This window comes from Oreochromis aureus, linkage group 23 (assembly GCF_013358895.1).
Source record: "Oreochromis aureus strain Israel breed Guangdong linkage group 23, ZZ_aureus, whole genome shotgun sequence".
NCBI classification, from domain to species: Eukaryota; Metazoa; Chordata; class Actinopteri; order Cichliformes; family Cichlidae; genus Oreochromis; species Oreochromis aureus.
In genome coordinates, this window is record NC_052963.1 from 28,051,675 (window position 1) to 28,079,218 (window position 27,544).

Sequence of the window (27,544 nt, forward strand, 5' to 3'; positions counted from 1 at the left end):
TTTGCCATGAATGGAGAAGAAAACAGAGCAAATGAAAATAAGACTGAAGGCACTGAATGTGATATTTTGCCATGCTGGGACTTGACCTAAAAGAAAGACTGTAAAGAAACAGAGAAGAAGACAACAGCTGAGTTGAGACTGTGTTTGCTGGAGCTTGGAAGCACGAACAGGACACGGTGAATGAAAAAGGACCGGTGAGAGATGAAGCTGGACGAGTTTGACTGCGAGAATATAGGATATAATTGGATTGAAAATTGAAGCCTGAACTCATGAATTGTTTAGGGACGTCCACCACAGCATATCAAAGAGGTAAACATTAGAAAAGGTAAAAATAATGAAAGAAAATAATTGTCATTACCTTAATGAATTGAAAACACACATACACAAGTTGTTACATGTGAGATTATTTTTGAAATGAATCAGAAGTGAGATAGTTTGAATCTAAACCTCAGTGAAAAATGCATGAAGTAAAACTGATTATAATTTAAGATGCAATGAAGAAACAGCTTACACGTAGAGTACATTAACATGAATACATAGAAATGCAACGAAGAACTCAATGAATTAATTTAATGAAGAAGCAGTTTACACTTAATTAACATAAAATGCAAGGAAGAACACGCTTACATGCCTGGCATAATTGGTGTTTCTGATCAGAGATAGAGAAATGGGTTATTTAAGCACTTGTGATAATAATGAAAATGTCTTAGTTTTGTTATTTTCAGGAGTAAAGCAGACTTGGACCAGTTCTCCAGACGTACCAGTCGGAAGAAAATTATAGGTTAACATCACTGGATAAGTTAAGGCAAGTTTCTGGTTGAATTGTTCACAGAATCATGTGTCCATGAACCTGAAAAGCAAGCCCTAACACCTGGCTGAAGACCAGGAGTGCTTTTATTCAAGGTGGGAAATTAAAGTTTGGGTTAGTAATTCGGGGGAAAAAAAAAAAAAAAAAAAAAAAAAAAGAAAACTGACTGTTTAACTGGAGAATTGGGAAGTGTCTGGGAGACTGTGAAGCCATATATGCAAAATAACACATACACATATACATACAAACAGAGAATGCATTAACCTTACAGAGACAAGCTCATGAAGATTAATGAACAGATATTGATTAAAAACCTGGCTAAGAACACAAGCATATGCAATGAAGATCTGCTTGCTGCTTGTATGAGTGAGAGAACGGTGTGAATGTTTAATAAAATGGACTTAAAGCTTGAAGTTGAAGTTGACTCAAAGGAGCTATGGGAATTAACAGAAGAAAAGGGACTAAAGCAGTTTTAAAAAAAAGTGACTTAGGAGTGCTCTCGTACTGAGTGATCAAAACCGGTGATTAGTATAGAAAGAAAATGAGAATAATTCAATAATGTGTTAAGGTTTAAACATGTATTTCTCTTGTCAAGTTGGCTGTTGAGCTGTGAGTCTATGCAAATTAGCTGGAGCAGAGACACTTCCTGTGTGCGTGTGTGTCGGAGGCTTTCAGTTCAAGAGAGAGCGGTGGCTGTTGAAGATTATTTGGCGAAATATATAATGGTAAAGTATCAGGATATTTGATTACGGTGGTCAGGTCTGTTCAGAGGGGCAGATTTGGACAGGAAATTTATAATGTAGTGATGACACGTTGTCAAAATCGGTTTATATCATATGCTGAATGAAAACATGGTAAAGTGAGGAAGGGAGACGTTGTGCAAACGGTCTTTGATCTTTTGACGAGGTTTTCGGTGTGTTGAAAGGGTGAACTTTGAGATCGTTTCTGATTTTGGAGGCTGTTGTTTTATTTCCAGAGAGGGTGTTTGATTAGACATGGATATGTCTGAGAGGGGCCCGGAAAATTTTTGTAGTAGTGCACTCGGGAAAACCTGTCAGGTGATTTTGTTTTGTACTTTGATGAGCTAATAATCAGCTCTCTTTTTTCATTTTTGTTTTAAGCAGGCCTGGAAGAGAGTGAACTGACGGCGCTGACAAAATTACCAAGTACGAAAATCAGGTGGGCTTTACAGAATTATAAATTGGCTGAGGGGGAGACCTGATTGGCGGCGAGTCTCTGTCTAAAAACGGATTGTATCGAGTCAATCCAGTCAAAAGTATAGAGAACTATTTTCCTAAAAAGGAAAACGAAATAAAATAAATGATTGAGCTCATTTTGCTGATGTGGAGCATGTGATGACGTGCGCAGAAGGCTGCAGTATCAGCAAAAATATCATGTGTGAATGCGTGTGAGTGAATGTGAGTGACTGGACTAAGGTGGGAATGAATAAATGTGGACAAATTTACCATGTGAGGAAAAGAAAGGGGATGCTTTGTTTTGCTTTTGCCATAAGCAGGACAAGTGGGAGATTTAAATCTGGGGATGCTGATGTTCCTTTGAGTGAATTTCTGTTTTATTGATTTGGGTTAGACCATATTAATACATTATAAAATGCTAAAAGGGAAACATTGTTTGATGAGATTCAAGTTACCATTAACTGAGGTAACTCATGATTAATAACTGTTCTGTTTAAGTTTATTTTTGTCATGACACAGACTGGATCATAAAGGGGAGAGTTAAGTACAGGTTTTGTTTCCAGGAAGTTCCAAGGATCCAGACTTTGCATGGAGCAACGATTTGGAGAAGAGTTGACATAATAATTAAATTGATCTTATTCCTTAAACACAGGTTTTCAGGGCTGGAGCAAAAAATACCGGAGAGGAAGATGGCTGAAGTGTTCTGAGAAATGATATGATATGACTAACCTTTTTTCCCTTGTTAATTTGTTAAGCTTGGGTGAAGCATGTTGAGTTTTTTGCCACATGAGATGTGTCAAAAAAAGAGAGGGATTGAAGATTTAATTTGTTTAATTTGAAATGGGTTTTAGTATGAGTTTATAACGATTGGGGTTGTTTGATAATTTAGATATGGTAAAACTGAGGCAGAGATTGTTAATTCTAAAGAAAGGAGTAAAATGAACTGAATTCTGTTTAGAAGATAAATTGCTGGTGTTAATAAGAAGTTGTACACCAAACTTAGAGGGAAACTGTGGGAATAAAGGATATGCTTTGGGGAAAATAGTGAACATTTTATGAGAAGAAAATGTGGGATCTCTTTTTGATTTTTAAAATAAGTTGTTATAATGTAGGCTTTAGAAACAGATAGTAAATGGATTTATTTCTAGGGTAGAGGAGAGCTTTTATGAGGAGGTTAAAAGTCTCGCTGACTCAAATGAATAATATTGGAGATTATATATGTAGAAATGATTTTTTCATACACATTGCATTTTTGTGCCTTTAACGGAGTTGTGGCTCAGAGAGTCGTCTCTTGAGGGTCACAAACTTTTGGTTAACGTTATGATTAGCCAATCTACTGTGAGAAGGACCTGAGTTATTGAAGGATTGCACACGCTTACAGACGTATAGAGTTCATCAACACACAGGAGAGTATGGATTTGAGGCCTAGGGCCTGAAATTCCTTTAGCTTTTAACTGAATTTGAGCTGGCCCTGTAACAAGTGACAGACAAGAGGAACTGAATAGGAGTTTCGTTTGTAACTAAACTGTGTGACATGTAAAATATTGAGATAACACATGCAGCTCTAAATTAGTCTTATTATATAAAATGCAGTTACAGAATAACAAATGCTTGTTGAAGTAACCAAGTTGTTGTTTAAAACAGAAGCAAAGGGAGAAAGCTTATATAGTTTGGTTAAGTCTGATAAAGTATAAATTAGAGTGTATCATTACATTAAGAGCAGCAAAATGAAATAAAATGTCATATTAAAACAGGGTATAACACAGGAAATGTGAGTTCTAAAATACAGGTAGAGTTAAGCTTTTAGCTATGGTGAAATTTATTTAGGAGCAATTAACTATGTGCTTACACGTAGTGATTAAAGTGGTTGTTTTTTAATGATTTTCTTGATACATTTTCTTGTGATAGGTGACTTTAGATGAGAGGTAGGCCCTTGCAGCAGTGACAGTTTTGTGTACAGGATGTGGGTGATCAGATAAGGAACAACAGGAAACATATGACAGCAGTGCAGTAAGACTGTTAAAAGCTGTAGATTGAGATGAGTGATGTTTAAGATTATATAGGAATAAAAGTCAAAAACCAAATACGAAATTAGGTTCATGTTTTGAGTGATATGAGGTTGAATCAGGTTTGAATAAAGAGAGCACTTGAGGAACAGAGTAAGTTAGAGCATAGTAGGGAGAAAGTGTTTTCTATCCTTTGCAGGAGGCCCAGAAGAGAGGGACCCAGAAGAGGAGCAGAGACCACTTAAGCATGAAGTGTTCTCAAGTGGGAGCGGGCAGTTCATTACTATGACCACCTAGATGACATGGGGTTGTCTGGTTCGCTAAATCACAGAATGCCGAGAGAGGGTCAGAGTGGGAAAAGTGATCCTAATGTCCATGACGTCAGGGGTGGACAGGGAAGCAGCTGAATGGGCCAAGGAGTGACCCAACATAATGTATGGCGACCTCTGGTGGGCCAGAGGTCGAGCGAGGGGATTGAGAGGAATAGAAATATTTTCCTGCTATTATTTGCTGCTATTAGTATAATCATCATTAATATTTCATGATTGAGAGTGATGTTGCATTCAGATGCATTCAGATGTTCAAATATATTGGTATTATATAAGTCTTTATTATAGGTCCAGTAAGAACCACTTTAAATTGTTGAGTTGAATCTATAATTTAAAGGTTTTTGAACGTTTTGTATTCTTATACTGAAGTCTTCAGTGGGTGAGAAGCTGACTGCAAGCTGACAGGAAATGCGTCTGCAAGGCAGGTTTTGCAGAAGTGAAACCGAAAGCAGAGCGAGTGCAAGCCAAAGAGTAGGGTGTTTATTATGCATTTATCTTTGATTTAAGCTTTTAGTAGAGGCTTTTGATCAAAACATTAATTCAGTAGAGTACACATACATAGTCTTGGTTCGGACATACACGTAACCACACACACACGTAGTTAGAGGGATCACTGATAGGGGAAAGTTCAAATTGTTTTGCTTGGGGTTGCTTTTAGACTATATTAGGAGGAGCAAACATATTGGCAGATCTGAGAAGGAAAACCTGTGTTATGAAAATGATTTTAATCTTTTATACATGATTGCATTTGAGCTTATTAAAGAGCTGTGGCTCCTGGTCAAGTGAAGGTCAGAAACTCTTGGCGGGCGTTATGATCTGCCAATACACGGTGAGGAGGACAGGAGCTCTGAAAGAAATTGCAACACACCTGCTTACATGACATATGCCTGGAGTTATATCCTTATATCCTTATATTCTTTAGAGCTAAGAGTTAAGTTTGTATCATTTATCACTTATATCCTTTTGAGTAAGTCTTAAGTTTCATTTATGTTCAGTTTGAGTAAGTTTCCTTCATGGTTTGAGTATCATCAGTTGAGTGTGACATTTAGAAGTCACACATAGTTCAGCTGTGCACGAGCACAGGCCTTATGTCTGGCTAGGACGAGGGTTGTGAGGTGAGCCGGAGTGCAGGAGAGGTCATGACACATACATAGCATACACTGCAGACACACACACACATGCACACCATAATAGATCTATTTTGGTAGGGCAGAAGTGAAGATGTGTTTTGCTGCAAAGGCAGAATTGGCCAAGTACTTAGAGGAAGTGCAACAGATGTCCCAGGAGATAAGCGACAGCGAAGACGAGCTGAGGGAAGTACCGACCAAGACAATGTTCTTTAAAACTATGTTAAAGGTTGTTGACAGAACATTTGTGGTTTTGAGCTGACGTATGCTGTATTAAATCTGCCTAGCAACAGAAAAGGGGGCTGTACTATCTTAACCCTATAAAACCGTTGTCTGAATATGGTAAAGACAGTTCAATACTGATTGGGTTGTTGAACTCACACATGTGTTCATTAAAATGCCGTCTAAATTGCACACGCCTGGATCTGTGGTTATTTATGGATTCCTTCTCTCAACATTGAACCCTAATACTTTTCTTTCAAAGCTCTTAGATTATCGTGACCTGGATGATTGAGAACCTACACAGACATAACTTTCCCATAGATCCCAAACCAGATGTGGAAATTATTTTGGAGTCTGGTAGAGCTTCATTTTTCATTTAGCCTATTGTTTGCTGTTGTTACTTCTTCAAACCTCTGTTTGAATTAAGAGCATGTCCTTCATTTGTTCTGTTGGGTTGCAGCTTAATATTTTGCTGTATTCTTAGCAATGCTAATTATCTATGTAATCTCATTCATAGATGATCTATGAGGAAGCTCACAGATCATAGAAGAAGTGTAAAATAAACAAATTCAGAGCAATAAATTCCACAGAAATGTAGCAAAACAAGTCATATATGCAAACTGATATTTAATTTTTTTGAATTGTTTCTCAGAAGGTTCAATACACACTTTCAAAATAAATTAGTTTTCTGGCAATTATCTCATGGTTTAGGCTTTAATGGGTTAAGCTATGATAAGAACTAACATTCAGAACACTACAGGGAACAAGGAAAAGATACACAAGTAAAGATAACAGTAAACACTAACAAGTAAAGATGTCAAATGAAGTTATGAGGAAACTGTCCAGTGTTCACAAGGTTCTCACTTAAAAAGCTTAGTGTTGTGTTGTTGTGTAGTGTTGAAGCCGCAGTAATTAGAATGAGCTGGTTCAAATTCATTTCATAGTTAGTTTGTTGTTTCTGTTTGCAGAAACTACTGATTCATACCACCACACAGCCTCCCACTCACTAATTAAGCCCTCTTGATTTACTGGTAGAATACACAGATACACATATACAGTACATTTAAATACTTGAGACACTGTGTGATACAGCAGTTAAATAAAATCACCTCTAGATTAACTTTGCAGTTGCTGGTTTGTGAAGTGTGTGATGACTGTCTTCTTGTCACCTTCTTTGGGGTGCTGTTGGAAATACAGGAGAAAACAAGATTAACTCAGAAACATCTGAACTCAACTTCTTGCTTGAATGAACCAAGTCAAAAGACTTGGTGCTTCCTCAGCAATATCCTTCTTTCATTGTTGTTTAGTCACCTCATGTTATTCTGTACAGTACAGATTGGTTTCTAATGATTAATGGGCTGCTTTCAGTCCAACAACCAGTGATCGCCCATACATAAGCTAAAATCTGTGTGTCCACTTCTTCAAGATGGGTTTTGTTTTAAGCTGGTGAATCTTACCTACATGGCCCACATTTGTTTCAGTCATTGCTGTCATATTATACGTCCCACTTTATATTCCAGTATAGAGAGGGTGTGGTCCTTTGGGTCGAATGTTTGAAGAAATGCAGATAATAAGCAAACTGATGGGCAGTTCACCTCTTCACACTGGCAATAAGTCATGACACCTGGAATATAATTACACAAGGAACTAAGAAGAAGCAGGTGAAACCACTTAAAAGAGGAGAAATGAGGAAAAGATAAATGATAAAATAAAAAGAAACAAGGAAACTTTGCAAAAGCACTCTGCCCCAAACTAGTAGCTGAGTTACATTCAAACAGGAAGTTCTCTTAAAAACAGAGAAGATATGAGGAAACATGTCATTCATCCAGTGTTGTGAAAAGAACAAGCTTATGTTGTAGTTTGTTTATTCTTTGCTTTTAATGGACTGCTCATTTCTCTCTGTTAAGAGATCTCTCTACCGTCATCCACACAACTCATAAAATTAGCAGAAGTAGGAACTTCTAAGCTATCGATATTTAAAAAAAAAAAAAAAAGTTTGCTACTAAGGGTGATTTTATACCCATGGTCTTCAGAAAAAACAAAAGAAACTCTACTTGGACTTGAACCATTTGAAAAAAAAAAGATGTTCCATGACTTTTCTCTATTACTGCACAACATAAATACATTCGGAAGGCTTTAACCTCCTAAGACCTGGCGTCCACATATGTGGACATCACATTTTGGGTTGTCTAAACCAGGGGTCGGCAACCTGTGGCTCCGGAGCCGCATGCGACTCTTTAGTACTTATACTGCGGCTCCACGTGGTTTGGAAAAAAATTATAAGTGTTTAACTGAAGTGTATTTTATTTGTGTTAGTTCTTTTTTAACTTGGAAGATTATTGTGATCTTGAAATATAAAAATAAAATTATGTTATTATTTTTCATTGCTCAAAATAAGCGTCACACTCGCATAAACCACACCCGCCGAAATGGTGTGCATTTATCGAGACTTTCAACCCCAGACAGGCCAAGTATGGATCTTCGGATCCACATACGTATGTGAGCAGCTGTTCTCCTCCATGAACTATGGTAACAACAAACACAGCTCACGCCTCACAGATGACAGCTTACTAGCGACTTTGTACAGCCATGGTCTGCAGACGCTGTGCGCAGAGGTTCAGGAGCAGAGGGGAAAAATCAACACCATCAGATGTGATATTTTATCTTCTCGTGATATGATTTTAAACACATCTGAGGGCTCGATTGTACCTGAGGAGACACTGGACAGCTTTGTCCTGGTTAATGCTGAGAACCTTAAGAAAGTTTTCTCCACAGTGAGACCCACCACATGTCTTTTAGATCCAATCCCCTCTTCACTTTTTAAAACACTTTATGGATTTTTTGAAGTTGAGCTTTTATACATGATGAATTGCTCTCTTCAGTTGGGTGTCTTCCTGCTGCCTTTAAAAAGCGGCGGTGGTGAGGCCCCTTCTGAAGAAGAGCAATTTGGATTGCAATAATTTTAATAACTACAGACCTGTATCCAACTTACCATTTTTAAGTAAAATTTTAGAAAAACTTGTTTTTACTCAGATTAATGATTTTTTGATTGATAAACAGATCCTAGAGATATTTCAGTCTGGATTTAGGGTGAACCACAGCACAGAGACCGCTCTCCTAAAGGTTTTAAATGATCTTAGATGTAACTGGGACGCCCAAAAGCTCTCAGTACTGGTGCTACTGGATCTAAGCGCAGCCTTTGATACAGTAGACCACGCTATTCTTTTAAACAGACTGAAACACATGGTGGGCCTCTCTGGTGCTGTACACAACTGGTTCACTTCCTATCTCTCAGACAGAACTTTTATGGTGAGTATGGATACATGCTCCTCTAAGATCCATAAAATGACATGTGGTGTGCCTCAAGGGTCGGTTTTAGGCCCTGTACTTTTTAATTTGTATATGCTCCCTCTTGGCGGCGTCATCAGGAGGCATGGAGTGAACTTCCACAGTTACGCTGATGACACTCAGCTGTACATCTCCGTGTCTCCTGATGACACCAGACCAATGGATGCCCTTTTTAACTGTATTCTAGATATAAAATCTTGGATGGCAGAAAACTTTTTACAGCTTAACCAGGACAAGACTGAAGTTTTAATCATCGGTCCTGAGGCTCAGAGAGAGAAACGCTTGTCTAAATTACAGGCATTTTCACTATGCCCTTCACTACAAGTGAAAAACTTGGGTGTTATTTTTGACTCTCAGCTTGGTTTTATCCCACATATTAAACACGTAACCAAAATTGGATTTTATCATCTAAAAAATATAGCCAGAGTCCACCCTATTCTCTCTCGGGCCAACACGGAGATGCTGATGCATGCTTTTATTACCAGTCGCATTGATTACTGTAATGCCCTGCTCTCTGGTCTCCCCAAAAAGAATATTTCACCTTTGCAACTTTTGCAAAACTCTGCAGCTCATGTGCTGACGAAGACCAGAGGGCGGGCCCACATTACACCGGTTTTACAATCGCTGCATTGGCTCCCGTGTGTTTCAGGATCGATTTTAAAGTTCTTTATTGGTTTTAAATGTCTTAATGGTCTTGGGCCTTCTTATCTTTCAGATCTGCTTTTACCATACGAACCCTCGCGGACCCTGAGGTCCTCTGGTACTGGCCTTTTGATTGTCCCTAAAGTCAGGACACATACTCACGGAGAGGGAGCTTTTCAGTGGTATGGTCCTCGACTGTGGAACAGCCTGCCGGAGGAGCTCAGGGCCGCAGAGAACGTACATGTTTTTAAAAACAGGCTCAAGACCCACCTTTTTAATTTAGCTTTTAACTAACGTTTATTTATTTTATGCTTATTTATTCTATCCTGTGATTGACCGTGGCTGCTGGGGCTCTGTGGGTCTTCTCAGCCTGGCTGGGGGGCTTCTTTGCCTCCCTCCTGCTGCGTGCCCAGCCCGGAGGCTGCGGTCTGTGACTGGCTCCCGGTGCAGACGGCTCCCTGTGATAGTGTTTCCTCACTTGGCTAATGCGTACCCAGCCCGATTTTACTCTTTAAGTTTGTGTGTGTGTGTGTGTGTGGGGGGGGGGGTTTACAGTTTTTTTTTTTGTATGAAAAGTGCTTTATAAATAAAGATTGATTGATAGATGTCCCATTGTAAACATACCACGGCAGACCCAACGATGTTTGCATGAACATGCTTTTTTCTTTATTGACCACTTTTCACACATGGTTTGTGTACCCACACAGCCAGCTGTAGTTTTGCAGCTCACAGCCCGACACACACCAACACGACAGCAGAGAGAGCACAGACTTTAAGCCGGCGAGGCTTGATTGCAGATGCCGCTCATGTGCGTCCGCCTCCCCTGCAGCGGCACTGCAGACCACGCCCTGCCGCACATATTAACCACGTAAAATAAATATTTATGCAGATATTTTGCAAAATATTTATTTTCAGCAGCATAGTGATTTTTTCCAATTATTTTTAAAATTCAGGTCAAGGCTCCACTACAGGCTGCGAAATCCCAAAGGTGATATAAGGATGACGGCTCACTACAGTTTTCGTTTAAGTTCAGCTTCAGCTTCATTGAAAAGAGACCTTCACCTGGGTGTCTTTCCTTTTTGTTATATTTTTTAAGAGTTCAAAATGTGTTCATTACATAAATAAAATAAAATTTTCTCTGTAGCACTTCATGTATTTCATAAGCAACACACTTTTGTTGTTCACACAAAGCATAAAGGTAAAAAAACAATATATACAGTGTTATCTTCATTTTAGATGTCAAAAAGTATTTGCGGCTCCCAGTGTTTTCTTTTCCGTGGAAACTGGGTCCAAACAGCTCTTTGGGTGTTAAGGGTTGCTGACCCCTGGTCTAGACCAAAATACAAAATTTTGCTCGACAAGGGCCTGATGTCCACTTACGAGGGCATGCACTGTTCTATCAAAATTTTATATGAATATCCTGATATGTGGCTCTCATTTTTCTTAGAAACAAAAATCTGGTAAAAAAAAAAAAAAAAATCAAATCTGGTAATTCTTTGTTTTTACATTCATCGGGTCCCAATATGCCCAAATATCAAAGAGAAATTAAAAATGCATGCCATGGAAGAGTTCGGGTCTTAGGAGGTTAAGGCAAAAAAGAAACATAACTCGCTAAATATTAAAGGAAAACTAAAGAAAAAAGCTGGGAAAACTCGAGAACTCACTTCACAAAAAAACTTCATGAAGAGCTCTTGTATGGATCCTATCATGAGCTGTAGGCTCTAGCTGTAGTATTTTATTTGGATGTTACTTAACAGGAATCTGTGATGCAGATTGATAAGGCTATCTAACTTAGCAGTCCATCTTGATGTACAAAAACAAACAAACAAAAAAGAAAATCTTGGGAATAGCCATAATTCTATGATTAAACAGTACATCGTCTACACTGTTTATTGCTCAGACGGAGGAGAAACCACCACTTATATAATAAAAGCTCACTAAACTGTTAGAGAAATAAGAAAGGACCCACTCAGAGTTGAAATCACAGAAAAGGAAAACACAGTGCTTTAAGTTTTAAATTTTAATGTTTCAACATGATCACAATGTGGCAGAAAGACAGTTTTTTTTCTCATCAGTACAATAAAATAATTAAGGTGATTAAATGAAGGAACGTATTATAGACACTGGTGGCTCAGAGTGTCTGTGTGTAGCTTTGCCAAAATAGAGTACAATAAATGATTCATTTTCCTGTTTGAAAGAATTAAAATATTTGTTTGACTCGTTTTTTAATATCAGCATTCACAGTAGATGAACTCAGCAGTTAGTGAAAGCTACTAACACTAAGCACACAACACAGTGTAAAAAGAAAAAAAACAGATCAATTAATTTACACAGACAAAAAAAGAAAAGAATATTCAAGAACCTCACCTATTTCCTTTCTCATTAAAAAAAAAACTGAGATTTAAATTGTATTTACATTGTAAAAGACAAATTCAATCATTAGAATCAATTATAAATCAGACCACAAGCTTTTCCATGCGCCCCCTTTCTAAAGATGAAAGAGATGCTACAATAGTAATCAAGCAAAATAAAAAAGAAGATTAATTCATGTTTTAAGACAAATTAAAAAAAACCCACACCAAAGCAGACCATATTCACTCAAAAACTTCTGGGTCTATTCCCTTTCCTTGTACTCACTGATAAACTAAAAAAGTAGATTAAAAATGATGACTAATAACAAAAGATAAATCATCAGAACTAGTTATGATTCAGACCAGATGCTTTCCTCTTTGCTTCTTTTTATTAATCTGAATCTGAAGAAGAAGGAGGAGCTGCATTCTAATATTCACAGGGACACACTGTTTTCGACCACATCTGGATCCAAGTATATATATGGCAGGTCCAAACTTGAGTTTCTGGTCTTGATGTCTGCACTCAGCTTTTTGAGCTCTTCCTGAAATTCCTTTATCTTCTGGAGAGGAAACTCCTCAGTGAAACGCATCTCTGGGTACTGGCCAATAAGGACCTAACAAGATTGGTATGACATCACTGACATTTAAATATTTTTTTCACATTTTGAGATTGTTAATGTACAGTCTTGTATTTTTCAAGAGCTTTTTGCAACACACTTACACGGTCAGAGGACTGCTTGCTGAGTAGCCACATCACAGCCAAGCCATGCACTGTTGTGTTAACACTGGGGAAGCAGTCCAGCATTGTTTTCTCAGTTGCTATCCCCTTTTTTGTTGGTGGAGGAAGCTGCAAGGAGGTAGGACTGTTGGGCATCCAGGCACCAAAATCATACTGCATTGAAGAATTAATCGATAAGTCATTAATAATCTTTACAGGCTGACACCATTATTGTATCCAAGGGGAAAAAAAGGCTCCTTCAGGTCAACAATCAATGCAGTTCTTAGTGTTTATGTTCCAAATTCCTTCTGTTTTTCCAGAAGCTAAAATAAAGCTTAAAATCAGGTATCCATGTACGAGGGTTTATGAGGTTTAGCTCAGTTAGGCATTAGCAGGAAGCTAACTAGTTTCCATTGAAGGATGATGTACCATGTTCTTACCAAGGTATTTCTGCAAAACTAAAACATATAGCACTGCTAAAACCTTGATGTGACTGAAGATGAAAAGCTAAGTCAGAAAGCTGTAATAAAGTTGGCTAGTTGACATATAATGTATTACCTGGTGACTACAGAGCTATGGTTAGGCTAATATAAATACATTAGCACAGAGAAGATGAAGATGTAAAAGACTGACTGGGATGCATGTATGATAAGTTTGTTTTTTTGTAATGAATTGTGTTCTGAGCTTTTGGCCAAGCAGAGGGGAGACTCACTAAGCAAATAAGTTCAGTAACTATTCGAGGTCAAAGCAAATAGAAGAATCACTCGTACCTGCTTCAAAGAGAGCAAGCGAGGCTGGAATTAACGTCCTGACCACCTGTTCAAAGGTTTACAGCTGCCTTTATGAGCATGCTGAGCCTGATGGCGTGTTGACTGATGCTATCACTTATTACTAGAGTCTGATGGGAGAGCGTGCATGCAACACTTCAGAGATTAGGTGACATACGCTCAGGTGTTTTGTTGAGTATTTCGCTTCCCAAAGCTAGCTTACAGGTGACATTCTGATTTCACTGACTAAGGTGGAAACATATAATGACATTTGATGCAAAGTTATCAAAGCCTTTATTTCCTACAGCATTTGTTTTCTACAGCGACCAAAGACATGTCACACTAGATTTTTTGTAAAAGCAACCAGGGCAATGGGTTTGCATGGCTGTTAACGAGGTATTATGATCACAGACAGCATTAAACATTATTGCTTATGGGGTTTTTTTTAGTGTCTTGATAACGCTCAGATTTTAGCACAGTTTGTCTGTTCATAACAGATCCATTCCTGCAGGAGAGACACAATTAGAACTGAGTGTATTCTAACTGTCTCCAAATTGCTTAACTGAAGGATGTGAGGGACGGGGTGACATGGAGGCAAATGAGACACAGTGGCCAGTCCTACAGGGATCAGCTACAAGAAGACGATGCATCCTGCACCTTTTTCTTGTACCTGAGAGAACATTACAGAATTTGATCAGAACACTAGATTGGTAATCTGGGTAAAATAGAAGGCTTCACCTGTCCAGAGTTGACAGCTGAGTGCTGAGCAGAGCAAGTGAAGATCACCATGGTGACAAACTTGACCATCTCATCCACAGTGGTGAATTTTTGTGGAATTCCTGATGATCATAAAGAATAAACTGAATCACATCAATACACAGAAAGTAACTTTAAGATGGAATACGTTAATGTACAATTTACAGATTATCATCATGAAAACTGACACTTTATTAAGAGCTCACCAGTGCTCTCTAGTGAAAGGAATCCATATTGAAAAATGTCCTTAATCCAGGCCTGCAGTTCAGAGTCTTGCTCGACCTCAACGTCAGTCTTGTAGTAGAAGCTGAGTGTGCCCTTCACAAATCTTTAACAAACAAAAACACAGTCAGTCAAACACATTAGATGTTTATAATACAATATTTAAACACCTATAATGCATAACGTATTATTATCAAAAATATACATTAAACTTATTTCCACTTTATCAATCATTATGCTTCTTTTTTAAATAATGCGCTTTCTTCATTTCTTAACCATTGTGAGGTGTGGAGGGAGTAAGAGTCAGGAAAGATCAGAGATGTTGGGAGTCTGCGTCAAAAAGCGTAAAACAATAGTTACATGTATACATAAGGCACACAGGACTTTTTCACTTCATGTGAAATATTTGAGTGTGAAAAATATGCAAACAACTAGAAATTAAAGAAGAAGGCAAAGACTTTTCAAAACGCTGTATATGTGTCTGTATGTACCCTGTCCTCTCTTTAACAGGCGGGACAATCTTTAGAGTTTTGTATTCTAAGTTCATTCCATCATCCCTTTGTGAAAGCAATATTAAGAATTATAAGTATAGCCCTCAACTCTCACAGACATATAGTTTAACAGACAATCTGACATTTTTGATGGCCGTCAGCATGAACCTTATGACAAGTATTGCAAAGTTTTAAGTAGAACATTATTTTTACTTTTAAATATTTTGTGGCTGTTAATCTTATGCAAGAGAGCAAGATTATAAGAAGAATAAATGAAACACTATGAGGACACCAGTTTGAGCTTAAATGATATTAAAAGTTAGATCAACAGCCAAGTAAATCCAGTAGAGGACAAAGTGTATTAGAATTGAGATCGTAAATTACTGACCAAAGAAATCAATACATGTAATATGTAATATTTTTGGTGACTGTCACTGGCCATACAATGTTATTCCATTTAAACATCAAACCCAAGGTCTACTGTTAGTTATATAAATATTTAGAATAACAACATATTTATCTGTGCCTTACATGAGCAAGATGAAAAAGCATCACACACTCAAATAGTGTTAAATACTGTGACTTATTTTTAAATAATGTAGAATAGGTTACTCCCTTCCCATGCAGGGCACAAATGTCTTCTCTTGGCTAAAGTACCATTCATCCACTAACTTGGACTGTGTTAATGTCACATTACCCCCTGTATTAGTAACTACTGAGAGGTAAACAGTGGTATTAGAGGAGTGGGTAATAGGAGAGGCAGGAAGCCAGAACTGCAACATGAATGTGTGGATGTTTTTACTTTTGTCTTAGCTTCGAAATTCTTAAATTCCAATGACGGCAAACCTTTACTCATTAAAAAAAACAAAACAAAAAACCCACATTAAGAAGTCTGACTTGGAACAAAATCCAAGGCCTTACGAGGGTCTGGAGCATGATCTTGAACGGAACTTTAAAAACTGATGATGATAGTTTAATTTGTCATATTGTTTGTTGTCAGACAAAGTGGCAATAGAACCTGTGTATGATGTCCCAGAGCTTCAGTCCATCATCCCTGTAGTGGAAGTTTGGCACATCTTTCAGCCCACGCTCTGCAATATCATCGGGGATACAGAGGGAGCTGTAGGTCAGCGAGGACAGCGATTTCTTCAGGATTGTGAAAACACCCTCTCCACCAGAAGCTGTAAACTAGAACAGTCAAATCTCAGTGACAGACAAATACTTGAGATGATTAAAAAAAAAGGTTTTTTGGTTGGTTGGTCTTTTCATACCTGACTGAAAAATCCATTCTTAGATATTAGCAGTTTCCGAGCTAAGAAGTTGATGTTTAGAGTGTAGCGAGTGTGAGGTATGAGGAGCTAGTGGAACAAAAGAAAATGATTATTAAAAGAATTACTTTTTGCTTTCTTATTTGATGTTTTACACTGATGTGTTTGTTGTGTTTGCTTTTTCACTGATGTACAACAAAGAAGAAAATAAACAACTTATATTAACATCAAATGTCTTAAATCGTTCTAACAATTAGCTGTGTGTAAAATCTTATAAATATAAGCCTGAGTTACCTTGTACAGAGGGTGAACCATGGGCAAGTTACGGAACACTGACATTGCAAAAACCTCAGCCAGCAGGTGAGTGCGCAGCAGGTGAGCATTAAGTTCATAAAGGTTGAAGTTTGCACTTCTCACAAAGATCTTGGCCAACAACCAGTCGTATTCTGAATCAGTAGGAAGAAAGATCGGGTTGTCCTCTGCTGGTTTCTGCTTCAGCTGCAGTAGAAGAAACAACATGTTTTTTAAATTTACCGCCTTTGATCTGTTATCAATACTGACCAATAACCATCAAAGGTGTTTAAGTTAAATGTTGCTTATTTACAGTTTGTTTTATGCCCAAATGTCATATATGAATGAATGTTTTGAGAGTTTTTGTTTGAAAGTGGATATCTGGGCAACAAGAAGACTTGTCTGGAATGATTATTAAGTGTATCTTATTTCAGTAAAAAATTTCAAGGTTAAAAGGGGGTGTCACCAAAAGATATCTTTGTACTCGCTGTTGTGTTCTGCTGATGCTTCTGACTATTCTATTATAATGTATTATTCTTGTGAAATACAGCAAGAGGAAAAATCGCACACTTAAAATCCTTCTTTTTCTCAAAAATCGTCAGTGCGCCTTATAATCCTGTGCGCCTTATGTATGAGTTCTGGTTGTGCTTACTGACCTCGAACCAATTTTATGTGGTACAAAAATCTCTTAAAAATGTTTAAGTACAACTTTGGTAAGCTACAAAGCCGCACCACTTGATGGATTATCAGAGCATTACGGCTACTGTAGTTAGGAGCCTCGCGGCGTAATCTGGGTCCAAAACTCCGTTCGCTTCAGGTCCCAAAGTCAAACGAACACTGCAGCATCACTGAGAGTTAAAAACTGTATAAATTCTTTCATCTTTAATAAAATGGTCAGCGCTGCTGCTTTACCAGGTGTAACAATCAACATCCAGGAATCCATAAAAACAGAATTTATTACATTTAAAGGAGTTAGAAGTTAGCAGGAAGTTAGCTCGCTAGTTTCCACTGGAAACCAGCGAGCTAACTATGATATACCATGTTCTGACTGAGAGAGTTCTGAAAAAATTAAAGCTTACAGCTCTGCTAACACTTCCAACATAAATGAAGACAGAAAACTAAACGACAGTGACTTCTGTGGGGTTTCTGAAGTTGGACTAGCTGGTAATGATGTGCTACGTGATTGCTAGCGACACAGCTATGTTATCATAACATAAACACAGTGAAGCTGGAGGATGAATGCTAACTTTTTTCCACTCAATAAAAGTTAACGTGAGGGTTCCTGATCGTTAGGGACAAATGCAATCGCATGGCAGGATGCTGTAAACCAGGGGTCCCCAATCTCAGTCCACGAGGGCCGGTGTCCCTGCAGGTTTTAGATCTCACCCTGGGTCAACACACCTGAATCACATGATTAGCTCATTATCAGGCCTCTGGAGAACTTCAAGACATGTTGAGGAGGTAATTTATCCATTGAAATCAGCTGTGATGGATCAAGGACACATCTAAAACCTGCAGGGACACCGGCCCTCGTGGACTGAGATTGGGGACCCCTGCTGTAAACGGACCAAACTTCAGTCAGGAGAACAACTGACTGTCATGTCTCGGCTGTGTGCAGGCAGGCAGAGAGGAAGGACCCAAGATGCAGGACTCACGGAGGCAGAAGTAACTCAAAATACATAGCTTTATTGCTGGTAAGAAGCAGAACAGGAAAACACTAACTAAACTGGGGAAACCGAATAACTAGGCAGGTTGACAGGCTGGTGAACAGAACACACAGAGGAAGCGAGGGTGAACAGACGTTAATGACGCGACACCGAGTAGGGGAAGACACAGACACTAAATACAAGAGGTGAACGGAACGAAGAGGAAACAGCTGGGAGACACGGCTAACGCTGGTTACACTGACGAGACAGGGAGAGCACAAAGCTGAACGCACTGACATAGGACACGGACCTACAAAATAAAACAGGAAGCACATGACAGACAGAGACACAGACGCAGACTTATAAGCAAGCATAATGACATCATGGACAGACAGAGGGACATACGGACAGAGGAGACTAAGCACAGGCAACCTAAACTAAACATGAGGACAAGATAACAAAACCTAAACCAGAAATAATAATCATCATCATCATCGGACGGCTAAAGAATCAGGATATAATTATAATCAAAACAGTATCACCAAAGAATAAGAACTAATCCATAATGCAAAGATAAACCAAAACCTAAGGAACTCAAAATGCTGGGTCGAACCAACCCAGGACCGTGACACTGACATAATCCATCTACAATACGAGGGTAGTCATTAATATACTGCAACAACATGGGAAGAGAGCAGCTGTGAGAGAATTCAATATTAATGAATCAATGGTACGGAAGTGGAGGAAGCAAGAAGAATGAGTTGAGTAAAGTTTGACTTATCTGTTTTGTTTCGCTTAATGCACCTTATAATCTGGTGCGCCTTATGTATGAAAACAGACCCGTTCATTGACAGTGCGCCTTATAATCAGGTGGGCCTCATGGTCCCAAAAATATGGTGGGCTTAAAACTTTCCTTTTTGCTAAAGCATATAGTTAGGGCTGGATCAGGTGACCCTGAATCCTCCCTTAGTTATTTGGATTAAGAGAGAAAAATAAGTACCGGTAAGCAATGTTCCCTCTAATTTTTCATGTGTCTGAGCGAACACACAAACTCCCTGAGCGATCCTTTGGACCACTGTGAGCAACAGCAGACGTGTGCACTGTGGTCATGCCATCATCATATCCATCCAAGTTACATGGTTTATTAAAATAATCAAATTAAAACATTTACATTTATGTTAGACTACTTTTAATTAACTGCTTTAGCCCACTTACAATGAAAATTAAAAAAAAATCTTGTTCATGACCTGTGAAGTATATTAACACCATTGGAAGTAAAAATAACTTGAACTCCAATTTTGAAAACACAACTTTCTATTTTTATTTTTTTTTATAAAGCTCTGACTTGTATTATGAGTCTGTGGTCTGGGTAACACCTGTTACATTCAGTAGTTGCCTCATTGTTCTGACACACACAACAAACCTATTGACTACACTACACACTAACTACACAAGATTTGCGCTAAACGCCGCAAATCTCTCACATCTCAAAACACCGCCGTCACTCCTAAAACTTCCCCCTCCCTAAACAACTAAATGCCATGTTGCTATATCATTTTCTGATTGGTCGACATGGTACATTTTTCGACCAATAGGAAAGGGTGGGGGTTTTTTTTGGTTTTGGCTTTTCTCACAGGCGGACAGTGGTTTCGAGCGCTTTCCTTATAAAATGCCGTTTTTACCGTTTCTTCCCGCAGTAAATATAAATAACGATGGCATTCAGAAAGAAAACCAAACATTGCATATATTTTTATCATAACTCTGGTTTTACGTGGCCTATCAACACAATTTAAAAACTGGTATAAAGTCCACACTTTTTCTGTCAATTGTTCCGTCTGTCCTGCTCACATCTCCAATGGTTGTACACGTTGTCATTAACGTGGCTTCACTCCTCATCAGCCACGCCGCTTTGCTAGCTAAAACACCGGTGTCGGCACATAAGGACGCTGTCATAGCCTGTCAACGACGTTGATTGGCTGTGTATATACGAATGTGAATCGCATTATTGGCTGGACTATGGGATAAGGTGGCATTGTTCTAATCCCATACTGGAGCAGCCAGTCACTTACTGACTAACACTGCAAAACAGAATTGTTAACGTATTTACTTTCATTTCAATTCAGGTTAGATTTTTTTTTGTGCGCATCGCAGATTTTTTGTGCGCAGAGACCGTGCCAGCAGTGCGCAACTGCGCACGTGCGCAGCTTAGAGGGAACATTGCCGGTAAGTAGAAAGAAAACAGTTCCAAATTTGAACAATCCATGAAAAAATGATAAAACCAAGGGCAAAGGTATTATGATTTTGGGAATTCATGATATGAAATTATTATCCCAGTCGGATCACACTTTCCAAATTTGCAAGTCCACTAAGGTCTGCTTGGGTCCAACTGAAAATTTTGTCATGAAACAGTGAGTGCAAAGGTCTTAGCAGATGTCAACGTGCCTACCTGTTTTTTGCAAATGTGTGAACTGCCCTAGAAAGAATTTACATTACAATGCACCAATTACAGATAGACCCAAGGTAGTGGACTTGTAAGTATAAAAGTAGTGACTATTCATCCATCAGGTCTCCAACTGTCCATACCCATGTTCAAAACCATGCATAATCTAGGCTCTGAAGAGTTCATTCGGAAGAAGAAAAACATTTCGCAAATCATTTCATGAACTGAATTAATAATCTGGTAGTTTAAAGTTTATTTTGTACATCTTTCCACTATATGCTGATCCCCCCTCAGGGTTATTGGCATGATTATTGCAAAGCAAACAGCTCATTATATGTTGCTTAACAGATGTGATCATTTATCAGTTACTGTTCTCTGAAGCGTGTTTTACCATGATATATAACTCAAACACGCACACAAACAAACAAGTCATTTCAGTGGGTGGAATGTTTGAAGCTCAAGTGGACGAATTAACTGTCTGAATGGTAGAAGCAGAAAAATTATTCTGACAGTTTTTATCACTAACCTGCTGATGAGGTCACATTTTTCACTCAAACTTACCTGAATAGCAATCGGCATCAGCTTATCATCATTAGTTTTCTGGAGCAGAACAAGTGGAGCCATCAAGAACTGTTGCTTCCCATTGATGGTGTTTGCCTGCACTCCATCCAAAAGCTTGTAGTCACACAGGAAGATGTTGCCCTTCTGTTTAAAGTTTCATAAAGATAGAGAAATGTTTGTTTTTTTGTCCCTTTGCATGCAGTCTTCACATTACATTTGCAAAGTGAATGAATCAGTGGAATCATTCACTAAACATGCAGATTAGATGTTTCAGTCAACTTTATTTGATACGAATTAAACAATCACCTTCATTTCCTCTGCCAAATTATGTTGACCATTGGAAAAAACCATTTCATCAGTGACACCAAAGTTGTCTGGCAGTGCTGTACAGCGTCGGATCAATATGGGGTTGACGCCATTTAGAAACTGGTAGCCAAAGAAAGCATCGTCCTTCCAATGTTTCTGAACATAATCTGAAAGTAAACATCATTTTACTTCATCGTAAAATAAAACTGACTTCCAGTTTTTACAGACGTATTCTAAAAATAAAACAAAGTCTTTCTTACAATAACTTTGAACAAAGTCTGGAAAAAGAACATTTTTGTATTTCACTGGGTTCAAAACATTGGGCTTTTACCTTCTCAGCTCGTATTGCCCTCATTTTAGAAACAGGAAAATAAAACTGACTTAAACTTTAAATTCTACAAATTGTGATATTGTGCAGTTTAATATATTCCATTACGCATACACTATAAAGTGTGGTATGATCTTACAACAATAGTTCATTACCTGACGTGACTGATTGATGCACATGTGACAGGCGGCTAATATCCTCTATGCAAGTAAAATTTTTCTTACACTCTGCTATTTGTATCAGTTCCAGTTCTATCAATCTGAAAAAGGAAAGTACAGTAACATTTTCAGATCTTTTAAATAATTTCAATAGGTGTGTAAATAAATAGATACATTTATATGACTCACCCTGTGGTTGCAGTGTAGGTTATCTCTGCATACTTAGTGAAAGAGAAGCAGATGTCATAGGGCAGAGATGTAAGACCATCTGCCTTCAGGCAGTGGGGAATTCCTTCTTCATACACATCCCAGCTGAGAAGAAATGGAGAATGAAATGGATGAGAGGAGGGGTAAGGATGATCCTCATTCGGGGAAGTTTGTTTGCACAAGTCTCTGCATAAATCATGTGTATGATTATTTCATGCTCAAATCTGTGATTCATCAATAACTTATTACATGAATTTGTTCATACTCATTGAACAACAGTTATTTACAGCTAAACCGAGACAAAACTGAAACTTTGATTGTTGCACTGGACACTGCAGTGTTATGTTCCTCACAGGAGTGTAGCCTCAGAAATGTAGGTGTTATTTTTGATTAATCTGTCTTTTTTGAGCAAAACCTAATTCAAATAGTAACAACCTGTTTTTTTCACTTGAGAAACATTTCAAAACTTAGATCAATTGTTGATGTTTGAGATGTTTCTACAAGACTCAACAACTACAACAGTCTGTTTACTTGTCTAAACAAGTTTGTCTCCAGGTTGTTCAAAACTCTGCACCATGACTACTGACTCACTCAAACAAAGGAACTCGTTTAACTCCTGTTTTAAAGTCACTACACTGGCTACCAATCAGATCTACGCTCCATTTAAAAATTTTAGGTTTAACCTTTAGAGCACTACATGGACAGGTCCATCCTCATATTGCTGATTTGAGACACACACACACACACACACACACACACACACACACACACACATATGTTGCACAATATGGTATGGCAGTGTGCACTATAACGATATTAATGCTAAATTAAATATGAGGTGTCTTCATCCTCTGCTGTGCAACCGCTAAACTAAGTCATACTCAGATTTAACAGGTACTGGTCAATAGGCTGTTGTGTTTGGTTAGAGCTCAGTTATGATCACTTTTACCTTCAAGAAAAGAAGAAAAACATTCAGTTATTTATTTTATTATTTATTTTGATACTTCTCATGTGCAGTCAGGATAGGCTCCCTGTTGAAGTGGGCAGGGCCTGGTCCCTAAGGCTCACCCACACCCACAGTAGGTATGACACCTCACAAGACATCTCTGTTCACTCATCAGCAGGAGAGGTAGCCAGAAGAAAAGTAACTCATGCTTGAATTTGTTCCCAACCCCAAACAATCCATCAACAAATCAAATGTACCTCTGACATTCACCATAGTTGTACACTATTGGCAAAACATTGTCAATTAATAATTTAATATCCTACTAAAAAAGTAGCATTGCATGCATTTAATACATTTTAGCAAATCCTGGTTTATATCGTATGTCATGAATATAAATCAGAGCAGAGATGGACGTGTATTTCAGGCCCTTTAGTTTTAGAATCCTAATGTCAAAACACAAGCTCTGATTACTTACCAATAAACTTTTTGTTGCTTTTAATCTCCTCCTCCCGACTGTACCCGTCAACAGAACATTTGTCTTCAAAGACTGTGAGAGCTTAAAATCAAATAAAACAGTGGATTTTAAATTATTGTAAAACACAGTGTAATTTGAATTCTGTCAATCCAGTTATTTACAGCTGTTTTCTTTCTTTATTTTATACCTTCTGCTGTCAGTGAAATGCATACAGGATGTCAGACTAGAGCATTTCCACAAACCTGTGCCCTCTCTGATGTAGTGCACCTCATTGTCAGTGATCCAATGGTAGACGGGAAAGTGGTAGGTGTGTCCCTCAGGGGATTTCACTTCTACCTTAGCAGGATGCCAAGAGTCTTCAAAAAACCTGTTCTGTTTCTGTAACTCTACCAGCACCAGCTTTCCAAGGGATTTTGGGCAGGATATACTTAAGTGTGACTCCTGCAGTAATGACAGAAAAACCTCAGCGTTAAGTGTTTATGACAAGAACTTAGTTGTTACCTTCCAACAATTAGAGCACAGTTACTATGAAGATGGAAAAAATGAAAGTGTATGTTTCAGTTTCACAGTATTCAATCAATAATTTAATCTCATTTAGCCAAAGTTGAGGATGGATGAGACACAATTAAAAACGCATGTGGATTTCAAACTTACTGTGTCTTTGAGAGATGGTATCCACTTCCTTGGGATTTGCGTTCGGGGGCTCTCGTCTGAGCCGACCAGTTTAATGTAGACATCGTCAAACGTAGAGGCCAAGTCCAGTTTGCCAGTGAACACGGTCACTTCATACTCAACCATTTTCACGCTTGAACATAGATAAAATGTAATAACCATTCACCTTTATAATACTGTCATATCACAATGAAAAGGCTGATGGAAAATATAGAATAAATTAAAAAATATAAATATATTTATATATATTTTATATATAAATCTGAAATCGATTTAAATGTCTGTTTTTCTATGATCGTGAGCTGTAGTCTAGTTGTAACATTAGATGTTCTATCTTATCCAAGCATTCTATCTTACCTCTGCTAATGAGACCAAGAAGTTCCCCTGAAGAATTACTCTGCCGATGTAACAAGTGAGCACTGATGTTTGGTCTTTATACAGAGTTTATGGGAGTGTCCTATGAGACGCAATCGTTAACTCTGGTGGGAAAATGTTTAACCCGTGGGACCTGAAAATCAATATTTTTTGCATTTCTGGTCTTTTTTTTCCTTCAAGGTTCATCGTATTAATGATGATTCTTTTTAGTGACAACGGCATAAATAGCTGAAAACATGTCTTGATGTCACTGACTCTGTACACAACAAACCTTGTGATTCCAGGGGTCATTTTGAGGATTTGCAGGAGCTGCCCCGCCATGTACATCATCAGGTACTACTCCAGAACTTAGCTCACTGTAAATCTTCTTCTCATTTTTGCATGCTACAAATTGTAAATGTGCACTCTGGAAGTTAAATGGCCACTCAAATGAGTAAATTCACCTCACATGTCTGGACATGCCCGTCTTTGTTTGTTCTGTTTTTGTGCAGGTATACTGGAGAACTACGCAAAATGGGAATCGCCTGAAGCTCACATGATTAGGAGATGAGCTGGCTGTCAGTGTGTCAGCTGACAGTGGACTTATGATTTCAGTTTTGGCTCTAATTATTGATTTACAATTGTATTATTATAACTGGGTCGAAACCGACCCTAACAACAAAAAAGGTCATAATTTCAGCCAGACCATTTTATAATTTAGTGAAAAGATTTTTGTTGTTGTTTTATTTTGCTGAAATAGAGGTTCCTGACAAAGTCAAAAAGCCTTGATGCAATAAACAAATTTATGTGATTCTTTTATGCATTTAAAATTTAAAACGGGTCAGTGCCGACCCTAACACAAGAGGAAGGGTAAATGCAGTACAACATAAAACTGTAGCTCTTTCTCTGTCAACTAGGTGGAGATGTGGGCTCAATTTCATCACCCACTGTGTTAAAAAAAAGGGGGTGATCAGCCTGATTCTCTGAGAAAAGATGCTGCAATTTACTTTGGTGAGAGACAGGCTTGTTTGAGTGTGTTTCAGAAACAGTTTTGATGTTAAACCTTATTTGGAGTGTACAAAGAAAAAGGGAGAAGCAGTGAGTGGGAGGAAATGCCTCTTCGTTGTCATCAGGGGAGAAAGATGCTGAAACAGAAGGGCAAGAGCAGCTGAAGACCCTGTTGTTGGTTCTCAAAGACAAACCACAGGTACAGTGGGCTCACCACATCTAGACAAATGGAAAATGGCAAAAGAGGTCACTTCAGAGAGGAGAAAGCTGTTTTAGCCTATGTGATGTCTGTTGGAGCGATGACAAGTATCAGAAAGCTGTAATATTTTAAACTATCAGTCATGCAAAGTTACTCTAGTAGAGTTCAAGAACAAAAATATGAAGGTGAAAGTGTGAAGTAATTCAAAACATGAAGCCAGTGACTGTTGGGGTGGTAAAACTATACTAAATTATACTTCAACAACATTCAGATCGAGGTTCAGCAAAAATGATAGAATAAGGCGCCAGATGATAGATGGAGGGGGTTTTTTTGTATTACCATGACTACTGCACAACTGAAAAGCAGTGGACTTCTTTTTGCAGGAATTGGCCATCAGAAGCGTGGATCCATGTGGATTATTAGGCCCTGCACAGTGTTAATGCAGAGTTATCAAGGTCAGCATTCTGTTGCTCGGCCTCACTTTTCATCTGGGCTTAATGGGCGTTTCGTGACAGCGCTGTCAGCTGAAGCTGTCTGGGAATTTTCCCCCGTGTAGTGAAACGGGCCTTAGGTTTAGCGCTCTCCGTCTCCGCTGCATGAGATCCCTTTCCCGCAGCACTGTTGACATTTTCAGGTTGTTGTTGTTGTGGGTTCAGCTGCTGCAGCATTTGGTCAGGGTCACGTCGAAGATGGTAGAGGGGAGAGCAGGAGTCCAGGTCAGCCTCGGCTTCCAGGGCCGGCAAAGCACCCTGTAATCAAGCATGAAGAGAAAAAACAAAACAAAAAACAAAAACAGATGAACAGGAAAATGATGTTGTGTTGGCTGTGTTACAAAGAGAGGGGAGAAACACCGGGGCAGGCCCTGTGTCAGCCTTCTCCCCCCCTTTTTTTTTCTCTTACGATATAATCAACTCATAGCCCACCAAGTTGACAGGACAACCCAGGTACATGTTTAAATTCTTAAGATCATGTTTAAACTCCCAAAAGAGAATTTCCTTCCTTCAGTAATCACTTGTGTTGTTCAATCAGCAGAAAACATCTCACAATTTGACTCTTTTCATCACTGGTTGGTCATACCAGTCTCTTTCTTTTCTTTCTTTTTTAAGTTGTTGTCCTGCAACCCAGAGAGTTTATTTGTTAGTAGTGGATAAACTTCACCATTTAACAACAGGTGTATTTTAAGTTTCCCTGCTTTACCCTTGCTGAAAAATCTTCACGTGTTCATGAGTGTAAGCTGCTTTTCATTGCGTGTGTGTGCATTTTTATGCAAGTTAATTTTGTGTGTGTTCAGTGAAGCTGCAGATCCAGCAAAGCTTCTCTCTGCCTTAGCTTTTTTCAAACAAGGCGTTTCTTTAAAAGGTGCCTTTCTCTCACATTTCTCCACTTGTGTGCATGTTTTTATTTCACCTTTTGTTGCGATGCTCTGGACGCCTTCCCAACCTCCACAAGTCCGTTGGCCCCAAATTTCAACCCAATTTTATGTGCTCTTAAAACTTTCATTTCTCCTCTAATTCTCTCCTCGCTGCTGTCTGTTCCACAGCTGCTGATTCTTGCTGGGTGTGGTTCCCATTATGTTAAACTATCAGTTTTGCTCCTGCCGCTGTGCTTGTGGTGGGCGGTTGATCCAGGTCCATAGCCACCTGTGTTAACACACTAAGAGATTTATTTAATATCATTTTCCTCACTGTTAAACAGACAAGCA

The 27,544-nt window shown here is 38.5% G+C and overlaps 2 protein-coding genes across 2 annotated transcripts; both read right to left on the minus strand.

Moving 5' to 3' along the window:
• Window positions 1–11,683: 11,683 nt before the first annotated feature.
• LOC120436295 (polyunsaturated fatty acid lipoxygenase ALOX15B-like) lies at window positions 11,684–23,626 on the minus strand (the record flags this gene model as incomplete). The annotated part of the gene is made up of 12 exons (XM_039607060.1): window positions 11,684–12,643; window positions 12,751–12,921; window positions 14,253–14,353; window positions 14,477–14,598; window positions 16,002–16,171; window positions 16,255–16,341; window positions 16,546–16,749; window positions 21,190–21,333; window positions 21,496–21,662; window positions 21,979–22,082; window positions 22,171–22,293; window positions 23,610–23,626. Coding segments are annotated over 12 exons (1,590 nt in total), but the record flags the coding sequence as incomplete, so codon positions are not given.
• Window positions 23,627–23,631: 5 nt separating this feature from the next.
• Window positions 23,632–24,710, minus strand: LOC120436296 (arachidonate 12-lipoxygenase, 12R-type-like; the record flags this gene model as incomplete). Its single annotated transcript, XM_039607061.1, has 4 exons — window positions 24,639–24,710; window positions 24,264–24,414; window positions 23,852–24,050; window positions 23,632–23,690 (listed from the first exon to the last, which is right to left on the minus strand). Coding segments are annotated over exons 2-4 (402 nt in total), but the record flags the coding sequence as incomplete, so codon positions are not given.
• Window positions 24,711–27,544: the final 2,834 nt, after the last annotated feature.